The sequence below is a fragment of the Grammomys surdaster genome, unplaced genomic scaffold (genome assembly GCF_004785775.1).
Source record: "Grammomys surdaster isolate TR1022 unplaced genomic scaffold, NIH_TR_1.0 206, whole genome shotgun sequence".
NCBI classification, from domain to species: Eukaryota; Metazoa; Chordata; class Mammalia; order Rodentia; family Muridae; genus Grammomys; species Grammomys surdaster.
Window position 1 is genome coordinate 1,334,599 of NW_021604651.1, and position 27,129 is coordinate 1,361,727.

At 36.8% G+C, this 27,129-nt stretch overlaps 1 protein-coding gene and 1 long non-coding RNA gene across 2 annotated transcripts; one reads left to right on the top strand and one right to left on the bottom strand.

Moving 5' to 3' along the window:
- Nucleotides 1-1,189: 1,189 nt before the first annotated feature.
- Nucleotides 1,190-11,142, bottom strand: Casp1 (caspase 1). Its single transcript, XM_028771328.1, has 9 exons — nucleotides 11,095-11,142; nucleotides 10,270-10,536; nucleotides 7,080-7,183; nucleotides 6,453-6,617; nucleotides 5,830-6,064; nucleotides 5,248-5,388; nucleotides 3,042-3,151; nucleotides 2,525-2,632; nucleotides 1,190-1,285 (listed from the first exon to the last, which is right to left on the bottom strand). Exons 1-8 carry the CDS (start codon nucleotides 11,099-11,101, stop codon nucleotides 2,534-2,536), a joined length of 1,128 nt encoding a protein of 375 aa, XP_028627161.1. The 5' UTR covers nucleotides 11,102-11,142; the 3' UTR covers nucleotides 1,190-1,285; nucleotides 2,525-2,533.
- A 2,388-nt stretch (nucleotides 11,143-13,530) lies between these two features.
- LOC114624440 lies at nucleotides 13,531-24,131 on the top strand. The gene is made up of 2 exons (XR_003711917.1): nucleotides 13,531-13,681; nucleotides 23,734-24,131. It is a non-coding gene; the product is annotated as an uncharacterized LOC114624440 (long non-coding RNA).
- The last annotated feature ends 2,998 nt before the right edge of the window (nucleotides 24,132-27,129 follow it).

A 27,129-nucleotide genomic window follows, 5' to 3' on the forward strand; every position in this document is an offset into this window, starting at 1 on the left:
ATACATATTCCTACAGACTTTGCCTTTTATTAGACATAGTTCAGAGCAAGCGTTTTGTGTCCCCAGAATACATTTCATTATCTGTGCAAGGATATCTTTATGTATAAATTTTTGCTGAGAGTGATGTATTACCACTACTGGTTGTTATCCCCTCAACAAAGACTGCTTAGAGAAACAGTTGCAGGCTGCAAGAGAATGAACGCATTATCACATGATCTCAGAAGAGAGGTATATCAGGGGAATGGTTAGAGAAAGGGGGAAAGACAAATGCTGCAATGTGTTCAACTTTGAGCCTTTGGATAACGCTGGATTAAATATGCAGGATTAGAATGGCTCATGTGGAAGTGTCCATCTTCAGCTCCTCCTGCACTTAACAAATACTGTTGAGGGAATAGATAAAGTAATGCCACTACCATCCACCTTCTCAGTGTCGTGCTTGTCTGATAATTGTTCCCTGGTTGTTGGTGGCGCTCACTGTTTTATGGTCTCAATCAGAGTGTGAAATTTTAATCTTTGATCCATGAGGTTTTGAATCTATGAAGCATAATATCACATATAAATTGCTTTGTTCTAGTCAAAGCTTCCAGAGTAATAAGTAAATACTCCATTTGAGATACCATTTATTATTTGGGCTATCCTTGTTTCAGTTATACTTTATACATCTCTTCTGCTGACCACTAAATTCTTAGAATTCAGAAACCTGTGGTGTCCGTATGACTATAAGAAAAGGCAGCAAATGATATCTTAAAAGAAATAATGGCACTCATCCAGTTCTGCATTCAAGAATCAGGTCTAAGAACTCTGCTGATGCTCTGGCTACTAAGGGATTCTGGGAGACAGGCAGTTAACAGTCTTCAGTTGTGTTTCCATGAAGGTTTCTACCAGACTCCAGTGGACATTCCATTTTCATGATTATACTAGCAATTCTGCCTAAACTCAGTGGATCTCAAAAACAAACAAAAAATATGGATGTTTTGATGGGAATTGTAAATAGGAGAATAATTGTACTATATGGAAGAATACTATAGAGGATATGAGGTTATAGTAATCAGAATGCATTTTATACATGTGTAAAATTTTCAAACAATAAATTCAATAATAGTTGATGTAAGTTATTCTTATGCGTTTTGAAAATTAAATAAAGAAACATCAAATAGTTACAGCAGCAACAAATAAGATAGCCTTTCAGTTTTGTTTTGTTTTAAGATTTATTGCATAATTTAGAGTATTATTGGCTTCTTATTGGCATGATTCCAAGCACAGGTACATAAGAATGAACTCCTGACTTCCACATCAGCATCTACCTTTGGTGACTGCACATGGGATGGATACTCAGGTGGAAAGGTCTTCAGACGGCCCCTCCTTCAGTTTTTGTCCCTCGCTTTGTCTCCATATTTGCTCCCTTGAGTATTTTGTTGCTCCTTCTAAGAAGGGCCGAATCACCCCCACTTGGTCTTCATTCTTTATGGACTTCATGTGGCCTGTGAGTTGCATCTTGGGCATTTTATGTGGAAGTCAGGAAGTGCATGCTGATAAGAGCCTGATATGAATGTCTCCTCAGAGGTCTTCAAGAGTCTGACATATTCAGAGGCAGATGCTCACAACTAGCCATTGAAGTGATCATGGGGTTCTCAATGGAGGAGTTAGAGTGAAGACTGAAGGAGCTGAAAGGATTTGTGGCCCCAAGAGGAGAGCAACAATACCAACCAACCACAGCTCCCAGGGTCTAAACCACCAGCCTGGGAGCACTTATGGAGGGATCCAGGGCCTTAGCTGAATATATAAGAGTGGAGGGCCCTGCTGGGCACAGATGGAAGATGAGATCCTTGACCTCATGAAGGCTGGACGCCCCAGGGGGTGGGAGTTTTGAGGGTGGGGAGGTGGGAGTGGGGGGGTAGATAGAGGTTACATCCACAAAGAAGAAGGAGGAGGTGTGAGGGGATTGGGGGTTCCTGGGTGGGTGGGGGATGGGGTAAGGGGACAACATATGAAATGTAAATAAAACATCCAATAAAAAAAAAAAAGAATGAACTCCTGAATTCCTATAGAAAAGAGAAATTAAAAAAACATAAGCATTCTGCTGAGATCTGTGCATAATATAGTATCACACTGTAATGCTAGTATACACACTCAAAACAGAGAAGAACCCAAGACATGGGTAAGTGTTTATCCTACTGAGATAAAATGTAGACATATAGAACATAGGCCTCTCAAAATTTTGTTTCATAACAGCCAACTCTGAGAATGTTAAGAAAAATCAAAGTGCTTTGTAAACTACTGAAAATATGGTGTTCCTTCAGTCTGTCCCTGATTTCTCCATATATTACACCAGATGTAAAAACATAGGTTGGGAACAGTTTTATTACTCTTCAGTGGTCTTCATCCAACCTTCCCCTATTGTGCATACATACATACATACATACACACACACACACACACACATGCACACACACACATACATACATACATACATACACTCATGCACGCACATATGCACACAAGTGTACAAAGATATTGGTATGGCATACTTATTTTAATGTCCTTGGAAGAGGTAGAAACGTTTTGTCAGGGTCAACCTTTCAGTGGTAGGCATCTGTAGCCTAGATTCTGGTTGTTCGAATGAAAATCGAACCTAGAAGTAAATGAAAGGTTTATAGCCATAATTTTCAGAGAGTTAGATCTCAACTCAAGATGGACAAAGACTGCACTGACTAGCATGACAATAAATAGTAAAACAATAACTTATGGCATTTGTAAGAATCAAAGTTACGAGATAATTTCCCGGACTATTAAATTCTCTTGTTGTAGTTGACAAATATGATAGGCACAGAGATACTAGATTATGCTCCATATTCTAGCAAGGTAAGGATATAATTAATATATATGATTATTTCTTAAGGCTCCTGATCATAAAATATTGGCACCATGTATGGATAGCCCTTTTGAAAGAATGACAAACATGCCCAGAACTTTTCCATTAGAAGCAATTTGAGGAGCCAAAGACTAGGGAAATAGAATTGATAAAGCATCTAGAGCCCTACCTTTCGGAAAATGTCCTCCAAGTCACAAGACCAGGCATAGTCCCTCATGTGTTTGATGAGTGACTCAATGAAACGAGAGCCTCGGACAGGATGTCTCCAAGACACACTATCTGTGAATAAAGTACATTCTGATTCTTAGAATAAATCTAACCCTTGATACAGATCCAGCCTTTCAACTCTAGGTGGACACATTATAGTGGTTATACTGTATTCTATATACTGCCTGCTATTTTTTTCAGTGTATACAAAGTTCAATGAGTAGATTTTCCCTCTTACTCAAGTTGGTTTCTGTAAACAATGCAGATATTCAGACAGTGTAGCTCCTGATTTCAAGAAGGTAAAAATCTAATAGAGAGTTAGGCTGACTACAGAAGGGAATGTAATTAGGTTTGGGAGAATAAGTATTTGAGTGTGTGTCTCCAGGATTCAATGTAATAAATTTGATAAAAGTTCATTGTACATTTTTAAATGCAATGTTCTTAACTGTAAGATGAGGATAATTATTCCAAAAAAAATGAGATAATTGAAGAATAGATGACACACAACAAATATCTAAGCAAGTTAAAGGAAATGGAAAGGAGTGGAAGCAGGTATCTCTGAACGCACCTTTCACATTGAAATGAATAATAAAAGGCCAGGTTACTTTCATAAAAGTCCTACTGTATGATTATACTTTATATAAGCAAAGGCAGCTGGGTTTGATAGTGGAAGAGTAGAATCTGAATCATTTATAAAGAATAGTGAAGAAGACAAAAGAAAAGGAGACAGAATTCAGCTGGTGGATAGCAAGAATGTAGAAGAATCTAGAACCGGAGATCGATGTATGGTGCAAGACAAAAGGAAATTATTTAAAGGAACAGTTACATCTAATAATAAAGCTAGCTGCATTCTTAAGCTGGAAACCAGTGGATGCTTTGGTTTGTTATTTTTAAATTAAATACATGTATTCTTTGATGATTTCTTCCATGTGTAAAATGCATCTGATTATGTTTATGACTTGTTCTGTTTAAGCTCCTTCCACTCATTCACCAGCCTCTCTCCCTTATATGTCTCTTTCTTGTATGCATGTCTTTTGTATTTTTAGTGATTCACTAAGTATAATTAGGACTGTCCAAGTGACCATGAGTATGAAACCATGTAATAGAGTCTCATGGGCTTACTAACTGATGTATTTCTTCAGATGACTATCCATCTTCCAGAATTTATCAGTAGCCAATAGTTCAGTTAGGCCCTATGGACTCAGAATGTATCCATAGCCTGTGATTTTATCATTCAAAGCAAAAATATCTGGAGTGTGAAACCATAGTCAGTAATATAATTTATAAGCTATTTAATTAGATGTGAGACCTTAAGGACATATTTGAGTAAAAGAATATAGACCTCAAAAATATGTAAACTTCAGGAAATAAAAGAAACAAATGAGTTTTAATTAAGCCTTAACATAGTAAGTAACACGTTAAAATTCAAACCTTAGTAAGAGGAACTTAATGTGAATGTTTTAGGGATTCTTCAATATTTCACAAATAGCACCTTATCTTGCCACAATGACAGTATATTTGCATATATTGGTGAGAAATTTGAAGAAATTTCAGCATGAGGAAACAATTAGACTTAATATTAGATATGATAAATGAAAATACAAGAATGTAATCGGAATATACCAGTTAGCATACATTTGAGTTACTTACAAATGTTTGTTTTAATGTATAAAATGTCTCACATTAAAACTTACTTATCCTCTAATATGTACCATAAGTGAGCTGGCCTGTATCTATGCTCCCAACTCCTCAGAGGAACACTGGGATTACAGATGAATGTCGAGATTTTCATGGGCCCTGAGGATCTCAGATTAAGTGACCAATCTTTCTGTCTCCATATTCCAATCATCAAGATTCTGTAAATACTTGATGCCTGTGTACAGTGATGTTCTAACTAAGCTAGTGATGTACACCTTTAAGATTCTATATAACTTTAGGGAGGATGTTTACCTATGTAATTCTATATTATCTCTCATAGTTTTAAAAGAACTATCATGCAGCATGAAGAGTTCACTAATTCAGAAAAAAGACATGTATATCTTGTCTGTGTGTATAAGGGGGTTTGGATATGAAGTTTAAAAATGGTCTTAAAAATCTTATGTAATGTTATGTATGGAGTCCCTCTTTTTGTAATAGAGACAAAAGCAATCTGTATTAAAACCCTTTACCTGGTGTTGAAGAGTAGAAAGCAATAAAATCTTTCTCTATATGGGCCTTCTTAATGCCATCATCTTCAAAAATTGCATCTGCTAAGAATTCCTTTTCAGAGTCTTTTACTGAGTCACTTAACAAAACCACTCCTTCTTTCTCTGGAAAACCAAAAGTGATTTCATATTACAAACAATTTTTCAAGGAAATTACTGTTGTCTTGAAACTTCTCTTAAACCCTATTTCTAAACTTATTAGTTTGTCTTTTATTAATATATGTATGTGTTTGTTTATGAATATGAATACACTTATATGTATAAAATGTTTGTTGTAAGCTATGTCTCAACAATTCCTTTTATCCTTAATTATTTTTGCAATAATATGCGAAGATCAATATGTATGCATTGATCATTAATATCAATACTCTCTAGTAAAAAAATGAAGCAAGTATTTACCAATTTGATCTAAAATCCATAGAATACATGAGTGGTAAAATAGATGTTTGATATTTAGGAATCAACACCCAAACACTGAACAGTACTGTCTATAAATAATAAAGTCTCAATGAGAATGCCCTGTTATTTTAAACCATCAGTACTCACCTCCACGGCATGCCTGAATAATGATCACCTTGGGCTTGTCTTTCAAGCTTGGGCACTGTGAAGTGTTCATCATTTGAAAGATTGTGTCAAACTTTAAAATATCTGCAACTTCATTAGAGTACGTGATCCCACATATTCCCTCTTGAATACCATGAGACATGAATACTAGGAAAGTACTGTCAGCAGTCGTGTGCTCTTTGCAGGCAGCAAACTCTTTCACCTCTTTCACCATCTCCTGTAAGAGACAAAACCAGTGATTTTACATTGTGACTTCACCAGGGACAGTAAAAGGAGTCCTTCAATAAATACATAAAAGTCAGTGACATGGAAATAAAAATTTCTAATTTTCAATTTTATATAAAGCAAGGCTATAAAATCATAGGAAGTCATCCTGAAATTATTGAGCTGATAGAAACATTTTGCAGTTAGATGTTGCATGAGAACTTGACTAAACCATGTTTGCATTTGACAGGCATAGATAATATTCAGTGGCTAGTCACTAAAGAATATCACCAGTGTAAAACTAGCAAAACATCAGTCTTTAGCTTCTCTAACATTTTTTCTAGCATTACCTAAGGGAAAGAAAGACATGGGCACTGTTTCCATATCTTGAGAATTCTTACCCGAGCTGTGAGATTTATTTTCTCTTTCACAGAATACCCCAGATCCTCTAACAGCAACTTCATTTCTCTGAGGTCCACATCAGCTCCGACCCTCCGAGAAAGGTGTTGAAACTCTATGTTGCAGATAATGAGGGCAAGACGTGATGTATTCATTACTGGATAAATCTATATGAAAAGCAGATTGAATGGACAGCGCTGTTTAATTCATTATCTATTTTATGTGCTTATGACAGTTCCTAATTTCCTTCTCTTAATCCTTTCAAGAAACCAACCTTACTCAAGTTAGAATAAGAATAGGGAGAAAACTGAGTCTTAATTTATGAAAGCTAGTGGAGTCTGTGAAACACTAGGTGAGTTCTGAGAATCTGACTGTAATTTTGAAAGTGAAATTTTTTAAAAAATGAAGGAAATTTGTAGCTAGAATCTGTAAATTGTAAAATTTCATTCTTTTTTGGGTGTGTGTGTGTCATTGACTGTAGACCTAAGAGCTGCTTCACATCTGACTTTGGTTTCTAATCTCTAAATTTGGGACATTGCAATGAACATGACTATGACACAGAACCACCACCCTCCAGGATGGGCTCAGAATTCTTCAGCTTGTTCCATCCTGGATTCTGAACACAGCACCTCTGAAGGATTTTCTTTCTGGATTTTTTCTAAAGAACAAAGCTTGAGGCTTCCACTCAGTCCTGGAAGTGTACCGCCTTCTTTTTTATGTTCTTCTTTTGTTTCTATAAGAGATGAAAAATACCATAAGTGCATTCAACTCTGATGCTCTCAAACCCACTCCCTTACAGCTTTAGCTGTAGACAGATGAGGGCAACCCTGAGTTAATTATCACACTGTAGAACAAAATACAGATCACTGTTAATGGAACACATTCAAAGCCAGACATCCCCAGTGATGTAATGGGGGATCTGCTTTTGGATTAGTATTTTGACTAGTACATTTTAGTATTATTACTAAAATATTAAATATACTAAAATTTATTAAATAAATATATTTTAAGTAAATATATTTATTTTATTAAATAAATAAATTTTAATGTATTAAAATATTAGTATATTTCAGGTAAAAACAAAGCAAGTAATATTAAAATGTTTAATATTTATTTTAGAAAGAATTTGAGCCTAGGAGAAAATTTTAAGTAGTGAGGGTGGATAGAAAATAATTCTTATGTGATTATAGTAATAATTTTAAAAACACGTTTACCTATTTTTTTAAAAAAAAATTATACACAACAGTAGGCATCAAGTACTTTATAAAAATGATCATCTGACCCAGCATCCCAGCATCACTTTCTGTTGTGTTTGCATATTAACCAAAGAAGGAACAACATTGAATATGTGAACTAGAAGGAAAGTGAGGTAGAGTAGAATGGTAAATGATACTTAATTTACAAATTTTGTGAATTGATGTCACTCACTATTGACTATCTCTAAAAAACTGTTTTCATGGTTTATGTCAGTAGTTCCTGAGGCTTCTTGGGTTTTTTTTTTTTTTTTTGTATTCCAAGTTTAGTACCATCAAACAAGGTGATGTACTTCTAAATGATTTGATCTAAACTTTGTATATTTCAAAATAGAAATAATTTATTAGGTACCTGGACAATAGAAATTAAGCAATTAAAACAGACAGAATTTAACTAATTATAAAAGGAATTTAGATAAATTGTTGTGTATTTAGCAAGTTGAACAAACTCACAAAAATGGGTTGGTTGTCAAAAAGAATACACGCTACTTAGAATTAGTATACAGAAAAAAATGTGAAAATATTCATTAATTGGTAAAAGAAGTCTTGCTCTGAACAAATATATCTAAAGCAACAACAAACTAAACAAATATTTATTTACACTAGAGATTTTTTAAAATAATACAATAAATATTGAGTTATATGGGAATGTTACATGAAATGAAATATCTGAGAAAATACATGGATTAATAACCATTAGTTGATCCATTAGGATAAATGATTTTTGTAAACACTTGACTTTCTGACCTGGGGAGGAAGGTTTGTCTTCTAGAAGATATTATTTCAGAACTATGGTGGAAAACTGCTCTTGTAACATGCATCTGTATTTATTCTTAAGAAAAAAATGAACTTACTCAAAAGTAACATTATTAAAAAGGGGTGTGGTTTGTGCTGACTGCCTCAGCTTCTATAATCTAGAGGGACCATTTCAATGCAGACCGTTCCAATCAATCTGCAGGGTTTTGTCATTTGCAAAATAAATATTTTCTGTGGTAATTCTATGTTGTGTGAAATGAAGCTTATGTTTGCTTTTTATTTGTAGGAAAAGTTGACTGTACACTCTCAGATTCTGTACTCAGTGTCTGTAGGATGCCGTCACCGTGGACCGTCAAGCTGTCATTGTTACCATCACTCCAGAACGTATCCTGTCTGAGTCATCAGCTGTATCCCATAGAAGTCACACATGTGTTTGGTGTGTGACACATCTAAGCTGAGCTTACAAAGCCTTCCACAAATAATCTTCTCACATTCATTGCAATGTCTTTTACAGAATAACTGTAAGCATATTTCTGTTAGCTCTGTTGACTGTAGGTGTGAGACACAATGTGGAAGATGTCTGGCATGTAAGAGAGCTCCTTGCTCATTGAGAATGACTATTTTATAGTCATCATGAATAATAAACAGCCTTCTACCATGTAAGAACAAAGGTGAATATTGACTTTCTTACTGCATTCAATGTTGTCTTAAAATGAATTTGTATTATTGTTACTATGACTGAAGTGGTGGCAACTTTAACTTAGTGATAGCTTTATTACTAATTATACTTTTTTATTTTAAATAATATTTACGCAAGTTCAATTCAGTCGGGAAGTATAATTTGTCATATTTATTCTTGAACACTCTGTAGAATAATATCTGGAGCACAATTGGCATATGATAACTATTTTTCTTGTAATGATCAAGAAAATTAAAGCTGACATAGATGACTGTAGAGATTTCATAATTGGCAGCTATTATATGCTATGATTAACAGGTGTGAGGTAAGACGATAGAAGACTTGAGAGAGGAACTCATTAAAACCTAGCCACAGACTGAAAGTAGGTAGGAGGTGAAAGAAGCGGTTAGGCTGCATTTTTGAGTTTCAGATTTGAACAACTGCCAGTGATGATAGCATTGATTAAGAAAACTGCTAAGAGGTGGGTTGGAGAAAAATGACAAAATTACCTTTGGGGGGTGTTCAGATAAAATATCCAGAAAAAAAAATGGGAATATGTGTACTAGGCACTTGAATGGTAAGGTTTGGTACTTAACTAGGGAGATAAGACTTGGACACAGACTCAGAAAGTTTTAATATAAATACACAAGAACTGCTTTGCTCAGGAAAGATATACAGAGACTAAGAAGAAGAAAATGTAAGTTACTCATAGCACCCCCAACTTCGGTTCACCCCGTGAAGATAATGGTGAAAGAAGGTCCACTGGATATTATTCCTCTACCAGTATGTGTATCTGAAGAGGAAGGATTTCCTCCCTTAGAATCTTTAGTAGTAACAAAAGTTTCAGCTGATAGACCTGAAGAGTGACAAAGGAAATTAATTCACCATAGCAAGGTCCTATTGAGAGATTGAGATTAGCGAGACAGAGACCTATGTGTGTTACAAGAGACAAGGCAGAAGGAATAGGAATAAAGGAGCCATGAGACAGACAACAAGACCACGGACACAAAAATGGGTGTCTGGAGTTCAAGGTGAGAGAGTTGTCTTCAAACTACATAAGAAATATATCAATCAGACATTGGTTGTCCAAGTAAATAGACTCTCAACTTGGTCTAAGATGCAGAGTCTTACCTGATTGAAGTTCCAGACTTTCTGCCAGGTAGCAGTCTTCATTACAAATGTAAGTGATGAAGATTTGGCTTGCCTTGGGTCCTTTTCTAGAGACATGATCACATAGGTCTCGTGCCTTGTCCATAACAGTTCTATTTTTATGTTGTATTCCTTCCATTTCTCCCTGGTTTAACACTCTCTTCTCTAAAAGTTCATCCAGCAATCCATCTACTGTCTCTTGAGTCACAGACTCGATAAATTGCTTCCTCTTTGCCTTCAGGATCTTGTCTGTTTAAGGCACAAAGAATTCTCAAGTCAAGAAAATAGTTGCATGTTCCTTTCATTTAGTAAAGAAGGCATACTATCTTTCAGAGTGAATCAGCAAAATGTCCCTTTCACAAACATCATTTCTCCTGCTCTTGTTTTTCTATTGCTGCTCCACATTTCCCTTCAACATTACACAAAATCATAAAGTGTGAGGCACATGTACTGAGTTACCGTCTTTCTGTTAGAACTCAAGAAGCATAAACCATTTTCTTTTGCTGCAACCATCTCTGTCACTCATCCAGTTCCCTTTGTCACACTAGGGACAATTAATAGTGTAAAATAAATAAATAAATAATTGCAAAAACGATGGCAATGATGGCAAGATACAAGTAAAGCACCATTTCCTTTCTGGCCCTGGCCAGAGATTATCTTCTGTGCAGACTTCTACACAGTCTTCCCTTTGCCCAGATTCAGCTCATCTAAATAACGCAAGAAACTAGTGATGGCTTTCAGAAAAGCAAGTCCCTTTCCAAATGTCTTATTCCCAAATGAGCCCCTTTAATAACAGAGAAAACTTACCAGCCATGGCGTTTCTCCTCTACACTGCAGAGCTACTGAAACTGAAACCATATAGCTAGTTCCCTTCCAACAGGGCGTGAATGCAGATTGAGAAATAACCACAATTGCTGTGTGCGCATGTTTCTTTCTCTAATTAAACTTAGGTTTAAGTGCTCGAGTCTGGTAATGAGTCAACCATGGAAATGATCGTTCCTGAACACTTGGAAGAGCTCAGAAAAGTAAGAGAGTGAGTTTTAGTCGTCAAGAAAGAAACGGGCTGAGCGGGAAGAGAATGTAGAACTGAGGGATAAACAGGAGACAGAACAAGGAAGGCTGCCACAGTGTTTCTGCTGCAGGCTGAGACTAGAGGAGAAGATCTGTAGTCAGTATACTGTTTCCTAGCTTGGGAGGCCTGTGGACTAGCAGGGGTGCCTGTTGGAGTTGGTGCCTGCTAAATTAAGTAATGAGTAGTGGAAAAAAAGGGTAGAAGGCAGGACAGGAGAGGTTGGCTGAAGCTCCAGCTCCTGTTTCATTGCAGAGTTAGACCGACAGGATTGGACTTGGAGGAGCAGAAGCACAGGTGTGTGTCTGCTGTCCAACAACTTGCTTCCCTGGCAGGGGAGGCCTTTGAATTAGCATGGGTGCCTGCTGGGGGAAGAGGACATTGGTAGGGATGGTAAGGATACATCAAGGTAAACTGCTTGTGTCATAAACACACACACACACACACACACACACACACATACACACACACACCCCTCTTCTTAAAGGTAAAAAGAGATTATTCTTGAACTATTTTGTGTGACCAGCACCCAAGAACATAGATTTAGATTACCTCAAATTCCAAGTTCCAACATGGACACTGTTTCATAAAGTTTTTCTAGTTTTGGAGAACAAAAAAAAAAAAGATATAAATCAAGGCAAGTTTTAAAATGCATTGGCATGCTTAAAATCAGATACATTGATGTGGGGAAAAGCTTTGCTATAGTTACAAAATGTCATCTGATGTTAGTCTCAGCTTTCTGATTGTTTAAATTGCATGTTCTTCTATGTTAATAGCTTCTAAGAGGTTTTTATTTATTATCACAAGGTTAACACCTTCAGATATAGAGTGGAACAAGGCATGGCACTTCTAGAAGGCGAACATTAGTCTAAGATGAAGTAATTACCCTCTGAACCTACAAAAATTCCAACCTTTTTACAGTACAGCAATTCCAGTTGCTCTGTCCATCTTAGCAGACACAAAACCTTCTTCCAGGAGGTTTCTGTTCACATCCAGACATAGCTTCTTTTCTGGAATTTTTCCTTTACCCTTGTGATTAGATGCCTTAGTTCTTGGTTTCTTTTTTTGTTTGTTTGTTTCTTGTAACATAAATATCCAAGAAATGTAAGCTTTACTTAAATTCTTAACAAAAGAAAGCAACAGCTTCCAACTACTGGCTTTGTTTACCTATTATGAACTATATCTGCAATAGTAAAGCTGAAGCTGAGAGACAGACACTCAGGCTTCACATTCACAGTAGACACTCTAGTCTAGGAAGGAAGACAGGTATCTAGAAAACACAACTTCATTAAGCAGTTATTAGGGGAAACCCATGGCAATACACAAGCTAGGCAATGTAGAGTCAGGTGGTTAATGGACAGTTAGGACACTAGGGTATACACTTGAGGAAAGAAACAATTTATAGCACCTTGAATTATGGGTGTTGTCCTGGCTAGTTTTATACCAACTTGACACGAGCAAAAGAAAAAAGCCTCTTCACTTTGAGATAGCCTTATAAATGTTTATTGTGGAATAAGGAAATCAAGTAACCATGCTTTGCCACAATCTCAGGGTCCAAAGGTCCAAACAAAGCCCTATGTAAATCTTTACAGTGCCTAGATTAGATACATAAGCTGTTTACTTTGTTTTCAGGTGTGCTTAATAAAAGCATTTCCTTTAAACCCCAAACCACAGACAATTAATATATTATCCACAGAAAATGAATATAAATTTTAAAAATAGAATGTTAAGATTTGATAAGAAAAACCGGTATTTTGGACAGTAATTAATATGCTACCTTGTGTGAGGGATGCTGGATAAGATGCTGAATTTTGACACATAGTAAAGACTCCCTCACAGCTAGCATGAGAGGAGTGAGAACTCAAGATTTCAGTGCCTGAGCAGGTGGCTGTGGAGAAGGGACATCTGACAAAAATATGAGATGTGTGAGTGAGGGCAAGAAGAACATTATGATGAGAGAAGTAAGATTTTGATGCAAGCAGTACACCAGAGGCTTACAATGAGTGTTCCTTTATTCTGTAAGGATACTTGATGTGCAGATACTTTTCTTGTTAATCTGACTCGTTTTGAAATCCCACAGGAGACCTTCATGTGTTTTGAAGTTGCTTGCGAAGCAGTTTAGATGAGAAAGAAAGATATACCCTTCCAGGGAGGAAGTGAAACCATCCCTTTTATGGAAATCCAAAAGAAATAGAAAGGGTAGTAACAAGTTGAGTTACTGGAATTCAACAATTGCTGCTTTCTGCCTTTGAATGTAATATGACCAGGGTCTCATGTTCCGGTGTTCCAGCCTTCCTTCCACCATGATTGTGCTCCACCTTAACTGTGAGTGAAAGGAACTATTGTGTTTCTTCATTTGTTCTTTTTAGGTATTTGTCATATCATTGATAAAAGTAACAAATTTAGCAGGTAAGCTGGCAACAGAGAAATACCATTTGGATGCATGTTTAAAATATCTTAAGTGAAGTTATTTGAAATGAAATACTCATTTCAAAAGGAAGGTTCTAGTTGCAAATGAAGCTCTGACATATTTAGGAAAGGGAACTTTCTTGATTAAGGAAGCTGTGAATTAAGAAACTAAGGCAATCACTTTAAAACGTCCTCTCTTAATGTTTTAGACTTCATTTACATTGCACATATCTTGACTAGGGTTGACTAAGAGTTTCTGAACTTCAGAGAATGAGTTAGGTTGGGTAGAGGAGGTCAGATGCTCCTGCTTTGAGTCACTGTCACTACCATTATTACTGAAGAGTGGATGTCCAGTGCACATGGCTGCAACCTGGAGCCCCTCATTTGCTTTCATAGATTTGTTGAACATGAAGCCCCTCCAAAGCCTCTTTAATACTCTTTGAACTTATTTGTAATGATCATGTGATTTACATGTTCATTCAAATAATTGTAAGTTTTGTAGTGTTCATGATGTTAAGGGACAGTCATTTGCCAACTCTGCAACAGGGGTTATAATGCATATTTTCTAAATTTTCTTTTACTCAATCTCATGATTCTGAGTCCCTACAGATATTAAGAGCAATAAATATATTATATTTGGAAGCAAAATTCTCTGTTTTTGATTATGCTGCTATTGAGCATTGAGTTGGGCCTTTATAAGGTCTTATAGTTCTTTGAGGGACTGTGTGTGTACTGTGGTGTTAATGCCATTTTACACATGGGCAAATTAGGGTGAGAAAACTTCACATGGACACACAGCCTATGATTGTCCTTCCCTGAACCTAGACAGAACTCTTGATCCTGGAAATGATATCAAACCACCCTAAAAGAATTCATGTCATTAGTAAAACTTTCAACATACTGTATAGTATTTCCCAGACACATACAAATTTTCTGTCAATGATACAACCTTCTTCTATGGAATAAAATGTTGGAAATGCTCAATATTGTATTCGGCTTCAAACTACAGTGATTTTACACTGAGATTTATGGTGAGTGTCTTTGTTAGGGTTTTACTGCTCTAAACAGACACCATGATCAAGTCAACTCTTGTAAGTACAGTATTTAATTATGGTTGGTTTAGAGGTTCAGAGGGTCAGTCCATTATCACTGAGGCAGGAATATTGAGGACTCCAAACAAGCATGGTGCCCGAGGAGATGAGAGTTCTTCACCTTCATCTGAAGGCTGCTAGCAGAATACTGACTTCTAGGTAGCTAGGATGAGTGTCTTAAAGCACAGGTTCATAGTGATACAACTATTCCAACAAGGCCATACCTCCTAATAGTGCCATTACTTGAGTAAAGCATATACAAACCATCGTAGCAAGGAAGCTCAATAGAATAAGAAACACAGCAAATTTTCTTTCAGCTCCATGAAGAGCTCATCAGAAGTCCAGTGACTGAAAATCCCAGTAAATGCCTTGATCTTCATTTCTAGTACTATCCATATACTATAAATGATACTCCATGCCAGACAAAAATGAAATTGGCAGGATTTAATGAGTTAGAAACTCTCCTGAGCTTTCTAAAAGATAATACTTCAGAATATATCAATATATAGGAAAATAGAAGACAGCATAAGCAAAATTATGCTCATTTTCCTCCTAGGAAGGATGTAGATTCTTGGTCAGTCACCATTTGTACTAGCTCTTCTTATTTGTGTTCCCTAGAAAGCATGCTGAATCAGTAGCACCTGCCCACTGGAGTTGAAAGGCAGAATCAATACATTCATAATCACATATTTTGAAGACAGTCTGCTCCTGGCAAGAGGCTTTTTGGGTCTGTTGCATTCCAAATAAGGAAAGTTTGTTAACTATAGATAAGTATTTATAAATATAAATATTGTAGACCCAGATCTGAAATATATCAGAGTATCTCTTTCTCCCTCCTCTCTTTCTCTCTCTCTCTGTCTCTGTCTCTCTCTGTCTGTCTCTGTCTGTCTGTCTCTCTGTCTTTCTCTGTCTCTCTTTCTGTCTCTGTCTCTGTCTCTGTCTCTCTCTCTCTCTCTCTGTGTGTGTGTGTGTGTGTGTGTGTACAATGTTACTGATAATTCAAAATGAAGACTGGTTGGTTTCCAGGCTGCAAATCACACTGCATAAAATATCAAAGTGGAGAGATAGTATATCTTCAAGATTGTACGTGAATTGTGAATAAGGACTATCAAATGTTTGTCAGTCCCCTACAAACTATACTGATGCCAGTTTATCTTGATGGGGGTAACAATGTGAAACATAAGAAACAATATCTAGAAGAATCGAAAATTATTAGAAACAGAGAACCAACAATGATATCAATAATTGAGAGGATCTCCATGACACAGAGCAGCAGCAGAATAACTGGGAATTGCAGTGAATAGAGAAGAAAAAATAAAAAAAAATGATCCTTTTGTGTCTGACCCATGTGTTAATAAGTTTTTACAGTCATGAAAACTTAGAATCACCTGGTAAAGTCTTAATGGAGAATAATCTCAATTAAATTAGATGAAAAATATCTGTAGGCAGATGTTCTTGATTTTTAATCCTAGTTCAGTGTGAGTAGATTATTCCTGAGGCAGAGGTTCCTAAGTGGTAAAAGAGCAGAGAAAGCTAGTTTTGGAAAGCATGCTATTATGTATGCATTCATTGTTCTCTACTCTTTGACGTGGATGTCATGTGACCATCTCTCTCATGCTTCTGATGCAGTGACTCCCCTATGCTGAATTTTAACCTGGAATTCTAAGTTGAAATGAGACCTTTGTTTTCAACATTGCTTTTTGTCGTTGATACAGAAATGAAACTAATAGAATCTTTAAAGCAAAATAAGAATAAGTAATAATATGTGTTCAAGTTTAACATTATAACAAAAGGAAAAACCAGATCAGGCATTCAGTGGAGGGAATATATCCTAAACAGAAATGAATTTCACTATATAGGGAAGTCTAAGGAAGAGTTCCTGAGTGTAGCATTAACAAGGCCAAGATGTAAGTTTCCACAAGTACTATACAAAGAAGGAACAAAATACATAGCATCTATTGTCTTGTCTCTACTTGTGAGTCAACTAGGGAAGGATAAGTGATAATCTTCATGTTATTCTCAGTAGTGCCACAGACAGCTGATGTATTTGTTGCTCAAGCAACTTGTAGCTTTTAGAGGCTCTGAGATCTAGGAACTTTTCTCTATAATCCATAGCATAGCATGACATTATGCAAATGCTCACTCTTCTATCCTGTGAAACATTCATAGTGCTTACACAGGCTTCTAGCAACTAAAGTCTAGAAGCCTAATCTATGCTGTTATGCCAACCCTGTCTAGTGTCTATTTTGTTGTTACTTCAGAAAACAATCAAGCAACACTACCCTAGAGTCCTGTGACATAGTCAGATAGTGCTTTATACCCTTGCTGTATCTAAGAAACATCCAGGTGACACCATTTACCTACCTGATGAGTCATCAAAGCATGTAGGCTACCTTCCAAAATTTCTGCTTGCTTAGATCCCAGAAATCATCTGGACTGTGTATTTAGCTTCTTGACCTTCTGTACTCTGGTGAGGACATTAATCCTATCCTTGAAAATTACTGGGCTCCTCTTGAGTACATTGATGTTAGTGGCATTTGTGAGAAACTCATTAAGTAACAAGATGACAAATCCTTGCTACCAGACATGACACAGAGAAAGTGCTGAACTAAGTTTATGGGTGAAAGGGGATACTAACTATTAAACACTAGGCACCTAGCATTTGTGATTATTACCTTTATGTAATCCTTCATGTATCTATAAGACAGCAAAACATGAGAGAATTATCTTCACAGGATGTAGCACTTAGTTCTTATATTCATTTCCATGGTTGAGGGAGGCTTCAACACCAGAAAGACTGATTGATCATCATGGAGTGAAAGAATATAAAATAAGTCTCATACACAATGAAGAATGTGAAGTGAATTATACTTTAAATCTGAAATAACTTACCATTCATGTTGAACACCTTTGGTTTTCTGGCCTTTAGTGCCTTATCATAGATAAAGACATTGAAAACTGGGTTTCTTCTTCTGAGATGTCTGGCAGAATCATTAAAGTATTGAGAACTGATTTGCTATGCCCATATGTGTGGGACTGCGTAAGGGTATTCTGGTTCATGGCTGGGCATGGGCTTAGAACCACCCCCCCCCGAGACTCTACATGAGAATTGGCAGGTGTTCGGCCACGCCTCCAGAACCCAGAGTCCTGATGCGCAGTCTCGTCTCAATAGACATACATTGTTCAGTCATGTAGGCCATTACAACCCCTCCCAAAGTGCACAGGTAGAGGGTGTGACTATAGGCCTCAGGCCCTAGGGATTTGTATACTAATGAAGGCCAGAGGGTGGAGCAAATTAAGCGTGCCTCCCCAGATCCTCCCCCTTTCTCTCTCCCTATTTAACTCAGGACTGCCCTGAGGTTTACGAGGGTACTTCCAGATCCATCCACCATTCACCATGACAATAAACCCTTTTAGAACTAAGGACTTCCTCATGTCATTGGGGCCTGCTGTCGCCAAGGCCCCCAGCTGCTGGAACCTTAGACCTCCTCATGTATGTGAGACCCACCGCCACAGCGGCCCCCCTTTTTTCCCCATACATATGGGGACAGAAGTGTGATAGAAGGATAGGATTGTGTGGAAATTTTTTAACAATGAGTTTTAGCTGAGCAATATCAAAGGCCCTCAATTGTCCATCTTATTGAAAGGCATATTCTACATGTTTCATAATAACAGTCTAGAAATCCTATGTTGACTAGTGACTTTTCTTTTCTTACTGTCTCCCAAATGATCTGCTTTCCTGAAACTTGTGTATATAACACTTGCCTTGACTCGTTGATATCCACCTGCCCCTGCCTCTTGGATGCTGGAATCAAGACTTGCACCATCTATGCGCAGTAACCCTAAGACATTTATTTTAGCTGACTAAATGGGGTTGAAGTATAGAATGCACAAACAAACATAAGTATTCTTTGGATCAGTGATGTCATCTGGAGCCTATGAGTAAGTGTTTCCATGTATACCTGTATGTTGTTTATATACGCATATTTAGTCACAAAGCAAATTGCTTATAATGTTCATTTTTCATTGAAGAGACTTAGATAAGGGCTTCATCATTAGCACAATTTTCTTTTATAACAATCTCAAAAGTTCAATACTAAAAATATAACTTTCTTAAAACCATCTAAATTCCAAGAAAAATTAATTGAATGTGACTTTTGTTTTGGTATCTTTTTAAACTTTTTGTTGATTCTTTGTGAATTTCCCATCACGCACCACAATCCCATTCATCTTCGTGTCCCTTCATATTCCCCCCTACAAAGAAAATAAGAGGAAAAACTATCACCGCCACTACCATCATTATCAACAACAACCAAAAGATGTTGTCCTGGAAACTATAGTGCTTCTTAGTGTCACACACTATATTCACTTGAAATGTTTATTATAATGAGTCATTAGTCTGATTCAACACCTCTGGCTGCTGCTACACTATTAATACTGGATCTTCATGAGAATGTCTGCTGATTATCTTCTTGTTGCCTCATGTCATGGAGATCCTGCAGCTTTGGATGTACAGAACTGGCCCGTTCCTGTTCTCCAGCAGATAATTCATATAATAGATGTTGGGGTGGGCCAAATCAAATATCTGGATCTGGTCAAATATCTGAGTTGGTCAGCCCTCCACCTCTTCTTTGCCAAAAACATCAGGGTGAGCTCTCTTGCTTTCATGTCCTTGGGTCAACTCCACTGTGCTCTTCACGAGAGGTGCAGGGACTAATCTCCTAAGTTTGGTAGCTGTCAAGGGACAAGACCAGTTAATCACAGCAGTCCAGATCAGGGACACCTTCATGTCCTTTTGTGTCATATGGGCCAGGGATATAAACACAGAACACAGCTGCCATAGGGGAATGAACCTAGGCATGATCCCTGGCAGCAGCATGTGCCTGGATGTCCCCATGGCGACCGGTGGCATCACAGAACTAAGATCAGCATGTCCCCCCTGAGTAAGCATGGCTGTCAGATATCCACATGGTCTCTGGTGGCAACTCAGATGATGGACATCTGACTGGCCTTTGGTAGTAACTCAGGCCACAGATATCAATATAGAACCTAGCTGCAGCAGGACTATAGACTCAGACAAGGTCCTTGGTAGCACCCAGGGCCAGGACCTCACCATGGCCTCCTCATAACTGCTTGTTGCTCACACATAAAGAGCCTTTATTTCCTGTCTCCACAGTGTATATATAACCCATTAAGCTTTCCTTTCTCTTCCATCTCTCTACCATGTACTCCATCTTTCCTACCTCTCTATCTCACCTATATCCATCTCAGTGGCTTCCCACAGAAGGTTCTTGAGTGCCATTCTTTTGGCTTTCATGGGCTGGCAGGGGTGCTTTAGTGTTTTCCTTCAGGCTACCCAGGCCAGTGGACTAGGAGTAGCTATCTTTTTTCTGCCCTCCCAGGGCCAGCATGTGCTTATTTTTCTTTCTATGTAACTGTCCCTGTCTCTCTGTGTCTCTGTGTCTCTGTGTCTGTCTCTCTGTCTCTCTGCCTCACTGCCTCTCTCTCATCCTGTCTTTCATCACCCTCTCATCCACAGCTAAGTTTTTGTAAACAGGTATAACATGGTACCGGACAAACATGGAATCACATATTTGTTTCTTAATTGTTTTTAGTCTCTTGACCATAAGATAGATTCAAGAACTCAAGGTCCCAACAGTCACTTGGAACATTCTTTGACTTCCATCAAGCTCTACATACCATTAAATACCTGAAAAAAAACATACTCATAATACCAGGAAACAGGTAAACTCATCGTGATCCCTGTAACAGCCCGTTCCTTTGTAACGACCTGTTCTGCTACTTTGTAATGGCCCATTCTGCTGCTCTGGTCTGCAGGTCAGGGTCTACAAGAAAGAGAGAGTGGGGATGGAGGGGTCAAGTCTCTTCAAGTCTCTTTTATTGAAAGGAAATCCTGGGTATTTATACCCTTTACCACATGACTTGCCATCGTGGACAAGCTCAACTAAAGGCACTACATCACATGCCTTGTAGCCATGTATACCACGTGCACCTTGCAGCTGGGGTCACTAAATAGTGTAACAAGATGTTTATCAGAGTATGCTCAGCTGTTGAGGGCTGTTGAAAACAAGTCTCTTGCCAGAGTATATGGCTTGAGATGGCTGTAAAGCTGATAGTCAGCTCCCAACAGATTCTTTCACTAAAGCAAGACAGTAGCCACATGAAAGGAATCCTAGAAGAATGAACTTTAGTTTGTTTATTATGCCAGAGAATGTTCCAAGCACCCATTTTCTGGAAATAGCACTCCAGCGAGTATAGCATCCACTAAGCTCTGGTGGCCAGCTTGTCCACATATCATTGAAATTTACAGACGCTTGTTAAAAATGAGTATTCTCTGGCTCTACCTATACCTGTTTTGTGAGATTGCCATTATGATAAGGTCACAATGCAGTTTGTTTGTCTGTTCCAGGTTTAAAATATTAGTCTAAACACTGCTTTCCCCTGGTATCATTCAAAAAGTAATAAGACATTATGGTAGTATTGTCAACTTGACAAAATCTAGAATCAGTTAAAAGATGGCCTCTGAGCAAGGCTGTGAGAGATTATCTTGAGATTAACTGATGTAGGAAGGTCCATTTAATTGCGGATGGGGCCATTTCCTTCCTGAACTGTACAAATGTAGAAAGGAGCTGAGTGCTGATACGCATGCACCCACTGTTCTCTGCTCTCCTCCTATAGACATAATGTGCCCAATTGTTTCCTCTTGACTGCTCTGCCTCAATGGACTCTGAGCCAGAACCTTTTGCCTCTTACATTGATTTTGTCACAATATTTAGCACAACAATAGGAAAAGTAAACTCAGACAAACATAAAGACAAGAAAATCTCCTGGACCAGCAACAAAGGATTCATGGAGAAATCAAACCTTGAAAATGTCCACAGTTACTTAATTTTGGTTCAGCTGAAGTAGAACCTACTCAACCAAGTAGCAAAACTTCTCCATCCCATTTGCTGGGTGCCTCGGGTGTGATGCTGCTTCCTCTTACCAACACCAACCAGGATGCTCTCTTTATGGTTTCTTGGAATGCAGTAAGAAACAAATTTACGCTGAAGGCCAGAAAAATTGCTTCTATTACATTGAGACTGGATTGTTGTTTTCTTTTGAAATGAACGAGTAAAGAAAATTTTAGCAGCAACTCCTTTACCACATTTCCTGAAATAAATATTGCTTAGTGGAGTGCAAAGCATATGTTGCCTGAACAGCAATCATGTTTCTACTGGGCTGATGTGCTCTGGATTGATGACATACAATTAATACCAAAATTAGGCTACTTAATAATTTTCCTACTGATTTTGGAATTCAACTAATAAGTGTGCTAATAATAAGTCTAAAATATTTGTCTCATGAATGTAATATCAGGGGTTGATAAACAAATGATTGACTAGAGTCAATGTATGTTTATGTTTTGATTGTACAGAATAACTGCGTAGTTTATCAGAATTTGACATAAATAGTAAAGAAGAAAAGTTGACCTTTGTCATATTTTAAACTTTAAAAATCAGCTTTTTAACATACTATTTCTTTCCTCTTATCATTAATTTGCAAAGTTGAGAACTTAGAGGTGCTCCTAATAACTCACAAAATATGTAATTTATTGTGATATACTCACTGCACCCTGCCATGGCATAGTACAATTTATTCTATGTTCTATGTTTTAGTTGTCTACTACCGACTCAAATGTAGTAAACCAATATGTTTATTAAAGCCACAAGAGTTTGAGTGAACAATGCACACACACATAGACACACAGATAAAACTTACCTGAGTGTGGAAATGTATGCTAGTGATCATAACACATTGGAGGTCAAGATAGGATAGAATATACGTTTGGGAGCTAGCCTGGGCACTTCAATCCCAACAAAGTTACAAAGTGATGCCCTGTCTCTAAAAGGCAAAATAAAACAAGGTCTCTTCTCACCAAAGCCTGTGCTAGCACCCTCATATTGGTGTACTCTGAAAAGGCAGAGCTATCTGGCAAAAATGTCACTTTGCCATCTGTGTTCAAAGCTCCCATTTTACTGGATTTTGTGAACTTTGTTCACATCAGCTGGCAGAAAAACAACAAATAGCTCTTTGCTATAGGTCAATGAATAAGGAGGGTATCAATCTCATGCTGAATCCTGTGGTATGGAATGGTGAAACCCACTGTTCTGGCAAGGGCTGCAAGTTGGTTGCAACTGAAACTTGGTGTCATTGCCACCTCAGAATGAACAAAACACCAAAGCTCTCCGCTCTTCACTGGCTTAGCCTTCTCAACTTTGTTGATGTCTAAAAAGTAGTCATGGTGAAGAAGTCCTTAAACCATTCTGGAGGTTGAAGGTAGTGTTTATCATTTCAAGATGATGAAGAAGGCTGTTCTACTTCTTAAGGAACATAAAATGTGGACTGACATCTTTAGCTGTGCCTCTCAGCCAAAGGGAGCAGGCAAGGCAAAATTAGGGCCTGACCACAAATCCAGTGCATTGGTTTCAGAAACATCTCTTGTTTTCTGCTTAATGTAAGCAAGCTGAATGTTTTAAAATATCACCTGGTGGGCTTATGGATATTTCTGCATTCAAATTGAGAGTGCATTCCAAAAGTTATACGAATTGCAGGGAACATGGTGGTGTAAAGCTCATTCCCTTAAGAGTAGTGATAACTGCCACATGCACACAAGACTGATAAATAACCACCACATACACAAGTCAGATAAACACAGACACTAACAAACCTTCAAAAGCCCACAGATCCAAAGAGCCCCTTTATGACCACTCAAAAAGTCTTGAAAAAGAATACAGGGACAAACATGAGATTTATGTTAAAAGTGAACCGTTACACAAAGACTATACACAAGAATGATAGTATTCTCCATTCCAGATATCACAAACTTCAATCAAAAAGTAGAAGTAACAGCAGCAACCTGCAAGCCAAATCAGACACAGAGTCCTTCCAGAAGTCAAAGATCAAGAAAGGCAAGACGTCTGTGGGTCACAAGAAGCCAAAGATGCCTTAGAGTAGCTGCATGCTACTAAGAAACCAGTAGCTGAGAAGGAGCCAGCAGAGAAAAAACATACTGCAAGAGAAAAGTGTTCTGCAGAAATCATCAAAATCTGTTTCATCCATAGAGAAAACCTTCAACCTATTTGAATAAAAATCTGATCAAAGACATAATGAGAAACAAAATAAATGAATAAAACAATGCAAAGTGCTCAATAACAAGAAAACTGCAATTATATTTGGGCAAATGTTATGAATAAATAGTTTTCAAGAGAAAACAGCCAGCATGTTTCTTGGGGGGAAGAAAACCCTCACTTTTATTAGCTGTCAATGAAACGCAAATCGAAACTACAAAGATCTATCATCACCAGTTAGAATGGCTATTGTTAGAAAGAAAGAAAGAAATGATAGTGTTGTTCAAAGCAGAGAAAAAGGAAAGCCTAAATGGCAGGTTCCAACATAAATATCATCAGTTTTTTTGAGGAACAGGGATAAGTTTACTTAAAATGCTGAAAATAAATCAATGTGCACATCTGAAAGGTTTTGACCACAGAATTTTGAAAGCTCTGAAAATATACACTGTGTACAACTAGTCATTTTGTGCTTAGCCTCAGGTTTCAAGTTCCTCTTTGTGTCCTGTGAAAACATTTGAATATGCCAGCATTAAGAGCACTGTCAAAATAAGAAATAGTCAATTGCTCTGTGATAATTCTTATCAATCACTTGGGGATACTTCTACACACAATTAAGAAAAGGCCCATTTTCGTTACAGTTGGTTGGCTCATGAGTTAGAGTTGGATGATTCTTCTTGATGGGTTACTATGTGTTGAGTTAGTCACATTGACATTAATAAAGAAATAACTCTTGGAAAGCCATGTCATTTCTGTTGTACAAACTATGTTAGTTTACTTTATTTTGGAAAGAAAGCAGCCCATTGATATATGATTAATCCAAAAATGCTTCTTCTAATCCTTTAAGTTTCTAAAATGTCTAGTGATATCATATTTAATTGCCTTTGAATGGGTAGAGATATCTTGTTAGAAGTAATATTTCAATCAGAAGCATCTACACACTGATACATAGCTCTCTATGTTGTGCTTGATAATAAAATAAGTGTTTTTGAGGGAATGTTTATTTTTCAGGATAAGTATTTCACCATGTATCAAACTGAACCTAACAAGCTGAAAACTGTTGTTGAGGTCTGAGGAAGAAGAGCTTTACTACTAGATCAGACTGCAATTGCCATCTCTAGTTGTGACAATCCCATCAGCCACACTTCTTAAATATTACTCTTCTGTCTCTACTTACGAATTTAAAGCCTTTCAATCCCATAATGTCTGGTCATCTGTGTCTGAAATCCCTGAATTAAGGCTCTATATTATCTTTCAAAATCAACTACATGGTGATCTAGACTTTGAAATCCTCAACCCTCAACATTCACTAAGAGATGAGTCTCAGATTCTTAGGTGTCTTGAAGCTTAAATCCAGATTTTTTAATTCCTAAAGATTGACTCAGATTCTTTTCATATATCTGCCTGCTGAGAGACTCATTTCCATACTTTGATCACCTAATCTATCCTTGACTTTATTTCTTGATCTCCTTGTCATGTTTTATTATACTGCATTATCAGTTTCCAAGGCAGAATTACTGACATCAGTGCAAGATATTCTCTGAAGGAAAAATAAATTTTGTTAATAGCATTATTCTTCATTTTTCAAAAAGTTAACAAGAGAAATCTTTACCTCTATCACTCTTTATGGAAACCACTTTTGAGTTTATGTCTCTTGAATTCAAGGGACTTTCATCTAATTTATATAAATATTAACTTTTAATAATCATGTCTTAATTTCCTAATTTTCTGACCTATAAACATGAAAGATATATTTCTCAAATCTAATTTGTATTATTCTACTTTATTATCATCATATCTTTTTGCATTTTCTCACACTTCCCCTCTTACTCTAGCTCCTAGTTGTGCAGAGGCACCTCTATATTCCTTCTCATATATTAATGTGGGAGAGGATTGAGCATAAAGAAAATAACATACTTCATAAAAAATAAATTTCTAGTATTTGTAATATTATTAAAGTCCTCTAGTGTTGATAATATATTTTGAACAATAAATTTGGATTTGGATATTTGCATAGTTTATTGAATGGAGTGTGGTCTTCAGTGACTGTGAAATTAACAGATGCACACATTTCATAAGAACACAGTGCTTTTTATAAAGCTTAATCTAAACAGTGTCATTTTCTACATCATACAAAGACTGAAAACAAGTTTTAAAATTACAGTCATAGCATATAAAGTTATAATATTTTGCTGTGCATTGATATGGAAACATTTTTGTGATTCTCCAGTGGAAAAGCAATGTACATAGAAGTACTAGTCATTATTTATTCTTTTAATAGTTATGAAAAATCACATGTATAAATATGTGCGTGTGTGTGCTCAAGTTGACTTATGTATGTCATAAAATACCAAAAGCATAAAACTAAAATACACAATCAGTGTTGACTATTTGAATACAGAGATGTTATCTAGAAAGAATATTTAATGAAACTTATTTTCACTTATGTTTTTGATATTTTAACATCTTAGTGCTTGAATTTATTTTAAATTTCTTATACAATAAATAATTTTGAAACAATATGAAATCCTTAATGATTAATCATAACTATAGCTAAAACTATATGAGTTTTATTCAGCTTAATGATTTCTAGACTAACTGTTTGGAAAATCTAAGGTCATTATTTTCTTCACAGTATTTGGCTAAAGTGTTCTTTGGGTTTGGTTATTTGAGTTTCAAGGAAATGAGAACATACCAATTTCCCAACAGAGTACCTGGAAAAAGTTGAACATACTATTTTAAACACACAGTGCTATATCTTCTAATGGATATCAATCTAAAAGGATTCACTCACAAGCATCTCTTAATTTCTTGGTAGTATCAGGAAAGACTTTCCTGCCGACAAATATTACACTTTCCCCTGTTTGAAAGTAATTGCCTTTGCTTCTTTCATTTGTGAGCTATCCCACAGCTTTATTGTTGAAATTTACATCTTATTTTGAGAACCAAAATTCTAAAATGACATTGGCTAAAGAAAAAATTTCTAAATTTATTTTGTGACCATTGATTAATTCTTTTATAACCCGTCCAACAAATCATTAAATTTTATGAAGTAGATTAGGAACAGATGAAAATTGTTATGTGTCTATATAACTGTGTATCTGTCTATTTGTTCATCTTTCTGTCTGTCCTTTTATCTGTCTGT

What these genes read in the sequence shown, in the direction of transcription:
- Casp1 (XM_028771328.1), bottom strand. An exon ending in AAATAAATCTCACAGCTCGG is followed by an intron (nt 6,065 to 6,452) that starts GTAAGAATTCTC and finishes TGTCTCTTACAG; the next exon opens with GAGATGGTGAAAGAGGTGAA. An exon ending in TGGAGGACATTTTCCGAAAG is followed by an intron (nt 2,633 to 3,041) that starts GTAGGGCTCTAG and finishes ATTTACTTCTAG; the next exon opens with GTTCGATTTTCATTCGAACA.